This window comes from Pelophylax lessonae, assembly GCF_965119305.1.
Source record: "Pelophylax lessonae genome assembly, chromosome: 11".
In the NCBI taxonomy this organism is placed as follows: domain Eukaryota; kingdom Metazoa; phylum Chordata; class Amphibia; order Anura; family Ranidae; genus Pelophylax; species Pelophylax lessonae.
The window spans coordinates 219,482,608-219,495,758 of record NC_138778.1 but is presented as its reverse complement, the minus strand read 5'-3'; the positions used below and the strand labels follow the sequence as shown (position 1 = coordinate 219,495,758).

The 13,151-nt window shown below is 42.3% G+C and overlaps 1 protein-coding gene across 1 annotated transcript in view; it reads left to right on the top strand.

Annotated features, from left to right (window-relative positions):
- LOC309566842 (uncharacterized protein) overlaps positions 1-13,151 on the top strand; it is a 210,968-nt gene that overhangs the window by 124,997 nt on the left and 72,820 nt on the right. Inside the window, exon 10 of the mRNA XM_082272164.1 lies at positions 1,476-1,566. Within this exon, the coding sequence (XP_082128290.1) occupies positions 1,476-1,566 (91 nt within the window). The remainder of the gene's footprint in view (positions 1-1,475; positions 1,567-13,151) is intronic.

Here is a 13,151-nt window from a genome sequence, read left to right as displayed (position 1 = left end):
CCCCGCACAAGTGACCGGCGGCTCCGATGTAGGCCGGTCACTCGCAATCTCCCGCTGAAGAGGGAAAAAGGCAGGCGGCTGATGTAAACAAAGCCGCCTGTCATTCTCCCTGATGTAACTGCAGAGATCATACGATCCTGCTATGTAGGATCGTATGTCTCTGTGATTACATCACAAGCTACGCCCCTTTACAGTTAGAATCACGCCCCTAGGGACACACTTAACCCCTTGATCACTAATAAAGTTAACCCCTTCCCTGCCAGTGTCATTTTTACAGTAACAGTGCATATTTTTAACTCTGATTACTGTAGTAATGTTACTGGTACCCCCAAAAATGTCAAAAATGTTAGTCAGGGGTCCGATCTGTCCACCGCAATGTCGCAGTCCCGCAAAAAAAATAATCGCAGATCGCCGCCATTACTCGTTAAAAAAAAAAAACAATAAAAATAACATAAATCTTTCCCTTAATCCTTCCCAATAACTTTTGCGCAAACCAATCAAAATACACTTATTGCAATTTTTTTTTACCAAAAATATGTAGCATAAAACAAATTGGACTAAAATGTTAAAAAATTTTGATTTTTCCTTTTTTTTTTTGCGGAATTTCATATAAAAAAAATGTGAAAAATATTGTTATTTTTTCAAAATTTACGCAATTTTTTTGTTTATAGCGCGAAAAATAAAAATCGCACAGGTGATCAAATACCACCAAAAGAAAGCTCTGTTTGTGGGAAAAAAAGGACGTAAATTTCATTTGGGTACAGCTTCGCACGACCGCACAATTGTCTGTTAAAGTCACACAGTGCCGAATCGCAAAATAGGCCCTGGTCAGGAAGGGGGTAAAATCTTCCGTAGCTTAAGTGGTTAAAGTGGTTAATGATTAGAGACATAAACAAATGTTCTTACATCGAAAATTTGTGAATAAAGTTCTATTAATGTACAGTATACCCAGCTTTAGCAAAGGTAAGATCATTTACTACCCTGGTGACCTCCGGTAAGTAAAGCCCCGTACACACGAGTGGAAATTCGGCCGGGAATTTTTTCATCCGACGACCGATCTGCCGATTTTCGGCTTGTTAGTATGGTGCTTCCGACAACCGACTCCGACTTTTCGGCCGAAAAAATCCTGGTGTGCAGGCTATATAATTTTTGTCGACCATCAAAACACGTCCGATTTTCGTCTGATTAGTACAGATTTCGATGGGGAAAAATCTTATGAGCAAGACTAGACATGCTCAGAGATGAAAGAACACAAAGAAAGCAATCCAACACATGACATCACTTCTGAAGTAGAATTCTGTAGTGCGGGAAAATTCGTGTGCAGTCTAGAGCACATTCCAACCAACAGACGACACTCTGGACAAAAGACGGACGACCGTTCGGCGGATATTCGTTGCGTGTGTACGAGGCTTTAGAGGGAATCTCCACAGTGTAGACACAGAGGTTTGATCCAACATCTGTTCAATGTGTTTCAGATATGTCCCCTCAACAAAAGATATCAACATGTATAAAAACTACAAGGGACTTTTATCCGAACTGCATATCGTGGACCAGTTCATGCTGCAGGTAATGGATGGTGTTCTTTTATTTCTTAAGAATAACTCTAATTATGCAGTTTTACTTTGGAAACGGATTTTGAGATTTCGTTTTAGAGGAAAAAAACATGAAAAGTTTTAGAGTTTCTGTAATAGATTCAGTCTAAAGAAAATTATAAACAAAATTATGCAGCGCTAGCATCAATATTAATAATTAAGTGGAAAAATATATGTATAACATACAATCAAAAACTCAAATTATGTATACATAAGGTGCTTGAGTGCAATAAATTAAATATATCCAAGTGAACAATAAACAATAAATATGAAGTGCATAAAAAGTCCTTGTGTTATGATCCAAATAAAGTGCTATAAATTATTAAATAGATCCAAGTGAACAATAAGCAATAAATATCAAGTGCAAAAAAAAGTCCTTGTATTGTGATCCAAGTAAGGTGCCAAAGTGCCAAGATAAATAAAGGTGCTTGCAAAGTGATAAGGTGCCCCTCTCGGTTCCCCACTCACCAAATTGTCAATGTAAAAAGACCTTTGTAAGTTATTGCCCAATAGCCCAGGATCTTTAGGAAACTTCTCCAATGAGACCTCCAATAATGTATGGGTCCGCTTCCGCTTCCACCATTAAATGAAAAGAAGGCCGTACATGGTGAAGTAAGTATATACTAGCTTATTTTCCAAAGAAGTCAATTGAATACTTACAAGCGTAAATAGTATTAAGGCATGTATCAGTAAAACTCATGTGACGCCGCTCTCGGCGTGCGTTCCACACACAGGAAGTTCCTGACCGGAAGTGACGTTCCGTCTGGTCCGCAACCGGAAGTACGTCAACGCGTTTCGCCGTCAATTACAGAGTCTTCAAAGACGTCTTCAGTCTAAAGAAAATTGTTGAATTTGATGGCCTTATTAGTCTATAGCAGTGATGGCGAACCTTGGCACCTGTTTTGGAACTACATTTCCCATAATGCTCATGCACTCTGTAGTGTAGTTGAGCATCATGGGTAATGTAGTTCCAAAACATCTGGGGTGCCAAGGTTCACCATCACTGGTCTATAGTGTTGTAGACAGTCCAACTAGGCTTGGATATGTGGTATATTCATATGTGACTGAGACCTAGAGCAGCAGGCCGTCTTCCCTTTAACTTCTTAATTCTTTTCCTTTCCATGTATCATCAAAGTACAAAATAATACCTAAAAGTCATTCAACAACACAACAAAGTCTGTACAAGGTGGCAAATTTGTAATATCAGGAAAGATCTCATAAAACTGGTCTAAAGGTGCCTACAGGAATATGATCTGCACATGCCTCCCAACAGTCCCAGATTGGGCGGGACTGTCCCGCGGTCCCGGTGTACAGGGACATTGTCCTGCATTACTCCATTGCTGAAAGCCGAGCAGGATATGTAGCAGTGCGAACATCTATCCAGCACAGCCAGGGATTGATGGGCAAGCCTGGGGCATGGGCGTACGGCCGTAATGAGAGAGAGAGTGAGTGGAGCTGTCAAATCGAAGCTCTGATGTCGGGAATTGGCGGGGGTGATATGCGGGATATGTGGCATTTATACATTGGTGGGCGGGGAAGAAGGTGGCAGGGGGCAGGACCAGCCACTGCATGTGCACCCACAGCTGTGTATAACTCAGGTTGATGATACACAGCTGTGAGTGCACATGCAGTAGTCGGTCCCGCCCCCTGCCACCTTCCTCCCCGCCAACCATTGTATAAATGCCGTCTGTTTGTTTATGGACATGACAAAAGGGCAGAGCCCCGCATATTGGTCCCGCCCTTCCCGACTTGCTACTTACACTCATTGAAGCCTTATGCCTGCCGGCTTGCCCAGCAATTCCTGGCTGTGCTGGATGGATGTTCCCACTGCTGAATGAGTGCTAGGCTGCAGTCATTTGTTATCCATCTGATGTCGCCATTCTTCCCTTGGCTCCTGTATGCTGCTAATCAAGATTTTAGAATACAGGTGTGCTATGTTTAATTAATTAGTGTCTTTGCAGTTTAACTAACTCCTGAACCTTGCACTCTGTACAACGCAGTCCTGAACCTTGCACTTTGTACAACGTATTCCTGAACCTTGCACTCTGTACAACTCAAAACTGAACCTTGCACCCTGTACAACACATTCCTAAACCTTGCACCCTGTACAACGCATTCCTAAACCTTGCACCCTGTACAACGCATTCCTAAACCTTGCACCCTGTACAACACAATCCTGAACCTTGCACTCTGTACAACTCAATCCTTAACCTTGCACCCTGTACAACGCAATCCTGAACCTTGCACCCTGTACAACGCAATCCTGAACCTTGCACTCTGTACAACACAATACTGAACCTTGCACCCTGTACAACGCGTTCCTAAACCTTGTACCCTGTACAACGCAATCCTAACCTTGCACTCTGTACAACGCAATCCTAACCTTGCACTCTTTACAACGCAATCCTAACCTTGCACCCTGTACAACGCAATCCTGAACCTTTCACCCTGTACAACGCAATCCTGAACCTTACACTCTGTACAACACATTCCTGAACCTTGCCCTCTGTATGTACAACGCAATCCTGAACATTGCACCCTGTACAACACAATCCTTACCTTGCACTCTGTACAACGCAATACTTAACCTTGCACCCTGTACAATGCATTCCTAAACCTTGCACTCTGTACAACACTTTCCTGAACCTTGCACTCTGTATGTACAACGCAAACCTGAACATTGCACCCTGTACAAAACAATCCTTACCTTGCACTCTGTACAAAGCAATACTTAACCTTGCACCCTGTACAACACAATCCTGAACTTTGCAGCCTGTACAATGCAATCCTGAACCTTGCACTCTGTACAAAGCCTTCCTGAACCTTGCACTCTGTACAACGCATTCCTGAACCTTGCACTCTGTGCAACGCATTCCTGAACCTTGCACTCTGTACAATGCAATCCTGAACCTTGCACCCTGTACAACGCAATCCTGAACCTTGCACCCTGTACTGTAAGAATATTTAATAATAAATATCTTGCGCTCGTACTTATGTCAGAATATTTATACTGCTCTGAATATAGCAGTGTATTTATTCATGGTTAATAAGCAAAGATCTGTGAAAAAGGAGAGTCTTCACTTATTGCCATAAATCAATGTCGAGAATTCTTTTTAATTGATTAATTTCTTTTTAAAAGCATATACCAATCTTAGTGAGTACAGTCTACAGTGTGGAATATATATAAAAATATTTATTCGCCAGACATGTAAACACAATATATGATCAAACAAGATGTGACACAAAAATAACTCTACAGAAAAATACTAACTTCAAATAATCAATGCAATGTGATGTTTAGCTCAATAATGAAAGTGAAACTAAAACAAAGTGAAAGTGAAAGCAAAACGAAAGCAAGATTACCATTTCTTCCCAGGTATAGTACAAGCCATAAATTAATGTTCTATATAAACAGACTACAATGGTCTGCGAATCACAGGGCCCAAAGTCATTCCACTGCAGAAGGAATGAGAATAAGCCATGCAAAACGGAAGACTTAAAATTGCAAATAATGCACTCAATCTGATATTAATAAAAATATATAAAAACAAAAATCAGCTTTTTAGAGAAAAATCTACCATGGCTTATACGACTGGGATTGTAATCTCATTACCCTTAAATATGCAATATAAAACATATAAGGAAAGAATAAACAATTGTTGAATAAAATCAAATAACATAGCAAGGCATAATTACCACACTTAAGATAGCCGCTAGCTTCAAATCGTTACCAGAGTCCTAAGATGGATGCCTTTCTTAAGATGGTGGATTCCCTTCAAGTTTCAGATGAATGATGTGGATCAAGATAGAGTATGTCTGAATGAGTCTATCGAGTAATGTATTAGCGTGTGTGATGTAAGTGTGAGGTGTGTTGTCAGTAGTGTAAAGTGTGTCGTGTCTCATATCTGGGTTGGTCTTTTATATGGTAAGAACAAAGAGCTATAAAAATTACCATAAGTAAAACCCAGAGGGATGAAACATTATCCCATTGGTCGGGATATTCTATACCTAAACTGATGAGGTCAGAGACACACCTCTTTTGATAATTAACCCAAAACTTGGTATAATAAAATAAGGATGATTTCTCTATATGTGAGATTAATCATATAACACAACATAAAACTTTGTCCAGACTACCAGTACATACATAAATGTCCACCTGTATTTCCATTATTCATCTTGGCAAGTAATGCCATTTCAATAATTATATTATTTAACACAATATAATATTTTTATATTGGAATATCTCAAATTATCTCAAGACTGCACCTGGTATTTCGTCTCCAGAGGGCAGTATTGTACCGTTCATTAGATTTTGTATTTAACACTTTTACCACCATGTCCTTATCTGATGACCTCTCTGACCTCTGGCTAGTGAATAGCCATTACTTCTTTGACCATGTCTTACACTGTCAATTAAGATGTCTGGCCTGTAGGATTTACAACACCTTGAGCACTTAGACTAGACTTCTCTGAAATGAGGTAACTAGTGACGAGATACATATGTCCTTACACTTATTAGAAAAAGAATTCTAAGTAAGATTATTACTGAGAATATAAACCCAAAATGTGATATAACATTCCTAAATATATATGTATATGCCTTACATAATATAATGACATAATTATGGCTAATATCTTCTCACATATGATAATGATAATGTATCTATAAAAACTTATATGGTTCATCTTTAAATGTATGCTGAAAAACACTGAGCCATTGTCTATTGTTAAATACCTATAGACAGACTGAGATATCACCCCCTTTAACATAGCGTCAGACTGACTAAGTTTTATCTGATCGAGATGTCAAAAGGGATCTTATTTACGATTACATAGAAATACAAAGATCTCTGTTGAAACCATAGACCCTTTGTAAGCCTGTGAGAGACATTTTGTTTAACAAGTATATATGAACTTTGTTTCACCTTAAAAACAAGATGGACGCCATCCTGTTCAGAATCTCTTATGCATAATACGAAATATACATGGCTTTTAAAATCATTTTTCTTTTTACCTATTATTATTTTAATCAACCCCCAATAACCCCGACAGTACAACGCAATCCCAAAACCTTGCACCCTGTACAACGCAATCCCAAACCTTGCACTGCGTACAACGCAATCCTAACCTTGCACTCTGTACAACGCAATTCTGAACCTTGCATCCTGTACAACTTAATCCTGAACCTTGCACCCTGTACAACGCATTCCTGAACCTTTTACCCTGTACAACACAATCCCGAACCTTGCACTCTGTACAATACATTCCTGAACATTGCACCCTGTCCAACACAATCCTGAACCTTGCACCCTGTACAACGCATTCCTGAACCTTGCACTCTGTACAACACAATCCTGAACCTTGCACTCTGTACAACGCAATCCTGAACCTTGCACCCTACACAACACATCCTGGACCCTTGCACTATGTACAATGCATTCCTAAACCTTGCACCCTTTAGATTGCAATCCTGAACCTTGCACAATGTACAACGCATCCCTGAACCATGCACCCTTTACAATGCATTCCTGAACCTTGCACTCTGTACAACACATTCCTGAACCTTGCACTCTGTACAATGCAATCCTGCACCTTGCACCCTGTACAACACATCCTGGACCCTTACACTATGCACAACGCGTTCCTAAACCTTGCACCCTGTACATTGCAATCCTGAACCTTGCACCCCTTGAAATGCATTTCTGAACCTTGCACGCTGTAAAACGCATTCCTGCACCCTGAAAAAAACATTCATGAACCTTGCACCCTGTATAAGACAATACTGAACCTTGCACCCTGTACAACGCGTTCCTAAACCTTGTACCCTGTACAACGCAATCCTGAACCTTACACTCTGTACAACACATTCCTGAACCTTGCCCTCTGTATGTACAACGCAATCCTGAACATTGCACTCTGTACAACGCAATCCTTAACCTTGCACCCTGTACAACGCAATCCTGAACCTTGCACCCTGTACAACGCAATCCTGAACCTTGCACTCTGTACAACACAATACTGAACCTTGCACCCTGTACAACGCGTTCCTAAACCTTGTACCCTGTACAACGCAATCCTGAACCTTACACTCTGTACAACACATTCCTGAACCTTGCCCTCTGTATGTACAACGCAATCCTGAACATTGCACCCTGTACAACACAATCCTTACCTTGCACTCTGTACAACGCAATACTTAACCTTGCACCCTGTACAATGCATTCCTAAACCTTGCACTCTGTACAACACTTTCCTGAACCTTGCACTCTGTATGTACAACGCAATCCTGAACATTGCACCCTGTACAAAACAATCCTTACCTTGCACTCTGTACAAAGCAATACTTAACCTTGCACCCTGTACAACACAATCCTGAACTTTGCAGCCTGTACAATGCAATCCTGAACCTTGCACTCTGTACAAAGCCTTCCTGAACCTTGCACTCTGTACAACGCATTCCTGAACCTTGCACTCTGTGCAACGCATTCCTGAACCTTGCACTCTGTACAATGCAATCCCAAAACCTTGCACCCTGTACAACGCAATCCCAAACCTTGCACTGCGTACAATGCAATCCTAACCTTGCACTCTGTACAACGCAATTCTGAACCTTGCATCCTGTACAACCTAATCCTGAACCTTGCACCCTGTACAACGCATTCCTGAACCTTTTACCCTGTACAACACAATCCCGAACCTTGCACTCTGTACAATACATTCCTGAACATTGCACCCTGTCCAACACAATCCTGAACCTTGCACCCTGTACAATGCATTCCTGAACCTTGCACTCTGTACAACGCATTCCTGAACCTTGCACTCTGTACAATGCAATCCTGCACCTTGCACCCTGTACAACACATCCTGGACCCTTGCACTATGCACAACGCGTTCCTAAACCTTGCACCCTGTACATTGCAATCCTGAACCTTGCACGCTGTAAAACGCATTCCTGCACCCTGAAAAATGCATTCCTGAACCTTGCACCCTGTATAAGACAATCCTGAACCTTGCACCCTGTACAAAACGCACTCCTGAACCTTGCATTCTGTACAACGCACTCCTGAACCTTGCACTCTGTACAACGCACTCTTGAACTTTGCACGAAACGCACTCCTGAAACATTGGGCACTATTCAATCCACTGACACCAATGATGGTGACTTATTCCTTCTACTGACACTAATGATGGGGCACTATTCCTTCCACTGACAGCAGTGATGGGACACTATTCCTCCTCCTACTGACCACGGGTGCTATGTAATTTTTCTTTACTTCCACTGACCACAAAGCCTGAGCTATTTTCTATTCCCATTGGCCATAGTTTGGCCTAAAGTCTGAAGGAGAGTAAAATGGACCTTTGTTTTGAAAGTTTGGAGACCTGTGCTGTATAAGGATGCCGGTGTGCACCACCTCCCAGATTTTTGATGGCCTTTAAGGGAACCCCTAAAAACTTCTTTAGGAACCCGGGAACCCTAGGTTTCCCATGGACCCTGGTTAAGAATGGCCAATCTACAGAACGAGTACCTACAGCAGATTTTTTTTGATAAAATATTTGCTATAAATGCTATTGTACTTCTTTTTAAGATCCCAGATTCAATCTCGTCATATATGCCTCAAAGACGTTCCCTAATGAGCGTAAGTTGCCTTTTGCCCATGAATACACCATATCAAGCAAAAAACAAAAGTCTATAAAACAATAGATAGATGACAAAGATATAAAGATATTCATGATAGAGAGGAATAGTTGTCAGCATAATGACTCTATAAATAAAGAGTCCATAGAAAAGAAATAGCTAAGGGTATTCGGAACGCGATTTTCCTATTGAATGAGGTTTTTGTTGCCGCTTGCAATTTTCTTTCGATGCCGGAGAGGTGAAGGAACATCTGTGTACTGGTGGAAGGGGCGGGGGAGCTTTGCATTTAATTCATCAGATTACCTGACTTTCTCCCCCGCTACGAGTTTTTAGATAAAAGAAAACAACTCCTCCACAGGTACTGGTGACCAAGGTGATGGTTAAAATTGTACCGGAGTGCCCCGAAATAAATATTAACAATATTATTTTGTGGATAAATGGGTACCGTGTGATTGCAAAGGTCGTTACTCAAAAGAAAATTTGTCATTGCATGCTAAGCTATTATGGGGGATTTAAAGAGGTGAGATTCCATGGCTCTTGGATTTTTTTTAAATCAATTTTTATTGTATTACAAATATTTTACACAGAAAACAAGAGGTTATGTTAAATCAAATCCATGAGGCTTCTTAAGCCTCGTACACGCGCATCGATAGTTGGCCGTGAATTTTCGGCCAACGTCCGATCGGCCGATTTTCCGCTTGTTAGTATGATGCTTTCGACAACCGACTCCGACTTTTCGGCTGAAAAAAATCTGGTGTGCAGGCTATAAAATTTTTGTTGGCCGTCAACATAACGGCCGATTTTCCGTCAGTCAGTACAGATTTCGGCAGACAAAAATCTGATGAGCAAGACTGGGCATGCTCAGAGAATAAAAAACACACGGAAAGTAAACCAGCACATGACATCACTTCTGAAGTTGGTTGTTGTTGGCCGACAAAATTTGTGTGCAGTCTAGAGCACATTTCAACCAACACAACAACACTGGACAAAAGACGGCCGATCGGTCGGCCAACAATCGGTGCGTGTGTACGGGGCTTTAGACTCCTGGAGCTAGTCCTGTGTTTATACTGCTTTTCTCAACTCTGCACTTTCACATCTGCCTGAACTGAAGGCTGACGGAGGTATCAGCTTTGAGTGTTCTTCACAAAACTGGAATACATGATATAATGATCTTGAGAGCGTGGCTGAAATTTGCTTTTGTTCTTGCTAAACTCAATCCATATAGAAGAATATTAAAGTATTAGAGTAGCCCTTCTCAACCAGGGTTTTATGGAACTAAGGTTTCTCCAGAAGTTTGATAGGGCTTTCTTGAGCTGTCGCTGATTGACCTCCACGGATAGTTCTGGGGCCAACACCACGTAGCAGAGCCAGCAGCAAGACACCCGTGATCTTCTTAGCTCTCTGTCGGGGGGGCCGTTCAAACACCACGGTAAGGGTTAAGTTCTGGGGCAAACACCACATAGCAGAGCCAGCAGCAAGACACCCGTGATCTTCTTAGCTTTCTGTAAGGGTGACATTCGGAACACCACGGTAAGGGTTAAGTTCTGGGGCAAACACCACATAGCAGAGCCAGCAGCAAGACACCCGTGATCTTCTTAGCTTTCTGTAAGGGTGACATTTCGAACACCACGGTAAGGGTTAAGTTCTTTCTGCTGACCACCAATGTAAGTAGCATTCTTCCGAAAGACACCACTATAAGAGACATTCTTCCCACTGACCACCAATATAAGGGACATTCTTCCCAATTTTTGTTTATTAAAAGTCTTGCAATCAATAATCATAAAATCAATATACATAAATAAATATATACATATTTACATGAAAAGGGAAAAAAAATACATAGCAAGTTCTGCTCTCAAATAAAGACTGGCTTTACAGCAAAAACAAAACTCACATCATGAAACACATCATTACCGGGAAAAATAATCTTAATAAGACTCACACCACCACACCAGACATCAAACCTGCGAGGTCAAGAAACAAAAACCACTCCCATTATGCATGCAGCCCTTCTTCAAAAATGAAGATATTAACTAACAAAAGCTAAGGGCGTGAAAGAAATAGCATAGGAAAAAAGCTTTTCACCCAGAGATGGACAGTTCACCAAAAGCAGGTCTGATATTCCTCCACGCCCTTATCCAGACCGCTCGAGGCTCCCTGCCCTTCTCAAGACCCCGAATCTTCCCAACCTCACCCAGAATATCGTACACCACCACCTCGACAGGGAGGACTTTCTTCCGCAGGGTAATCTGGCACCGTGCATTCCACGTGAAGTAACGGACAACTATACTAACTAGAAAAAGTGTATCCAAATCAAAATCCCAGAGAGTCGGGAATGCCCCGTACACCCACTCCGCATAACTCATGCGATAGAGAAAGGGGATGCCTAGAGCCCTCCCCACCCTTTTATACACCTCTATGTTAAAGGGACACTGGAGCAAAAAGTGGTCCATAGACTCCACTTTACCAACACACTCCGCTCTAGGACAATCCCGATCATCCACAGGGCGATGCTTCAGGTTCCCTCTCACATAGAGCCTTCCATGGAAAGCGAGCCAGGCTTGATCCCTAAACTTCAAAGGGATTCTTCCTAAGTTAATTAAACGCAACCCCTCCCTCATTACGGGGCCTGGGCAATCCCTTAAGGTCAGCGACACACTGAAAGCAGAGCCCAAAATCCTCTTCTCCAGAAGCTTTCTGGGGAGGGACTTGATATCCCCCACTGTCACCTGCCACTGCCTAAGTATTTTCAGACACGGGGCAACATAAGCCGGAAGCTTGCCATGTCGGACTCTCAGACTTTTCACTGGCCCGCCATCTTCCCAGCATCGCAGAAAAGGCCTAAACCAAGATTGAAAAATACCCACCCATCCCGGCGGGGTCTCTGCTAACATATTACCAAGATTATACTTTAAAAAAAGCAGAGAAAAGAAAACTATAGGGTTGACCATTCCTAGACCACCCTCCCGCCTGGACAGGTAAGTTACATTGCGTTTGATCAGGTTCAGCCTATTTCCCCATAACAGTTGGAAAAAGCAGCTGTACACCCTTGCATAGAGAGATTCCGGCAAGATACAGACAAAGCTGACATATAAAAAGATTGGGATCAGGTAAGTTTTAATCAAGTCAACCCTTTCCCTCAAGGAAAGTTTCCATTTCTTCCAGCTTGCCACCTTGGCATTGGCATTCAACAACCTGCTTTCCCAATTTCGATGACCATAGTCACCAGGACCAAATTTGATGCCCAACACTTTAATTTCCTGCTGGGGCTCTGGGAAGGCATCCGGAAGTTCGAAGCTTTCACCCTCCTCACCCATCCAGAAAACTTCACTCTTTTCATGATTGATTTTAGAGCCAGAAGCCTCAGTGTACTGCTCTATCACAGAGACCACCTCCTGCGCCTCCTCCATCCCAGAGATAATAACAGACACATCATCGGCATAGGCCACGACCTTCAAAGGCGGCACACCAGCAATGCCCAAAGGCACCCCACACAACGATCCACTCTCTAACCTTCTTATGAAGGGATCGATTGCGAATACATATAGCAGGGGGCTCAAAGGACACCCCTGGCGCACCCCAGAGCCAACCTCAAAAGGCCGTCCAACCCAACCATTAACAAGTGGGAAGCTCTCAGCCCCTTTATATAATGTTTTCAGCCAATCAATAAACCTTCCCTGCAGGCCGTATCTACCAAGTAGCAAATACAGGTACTCATGATTGACTCGATCAAAAGCCTTCGCCTGATCCAATGCCAGCAAGTACTTTCTCCATCCAGCAGCCCTGCATCGCTCCAAAGCCTCCCGGACAGCTAAAATTGCTGAAAAGGTACTTCTGCCCTGGACCGAGCAGTGCTGATGATTGGACAACAAATCGCCTGCTACTGACGACAAGCGCCAAAAAAGAATCTTCGCCAAGAT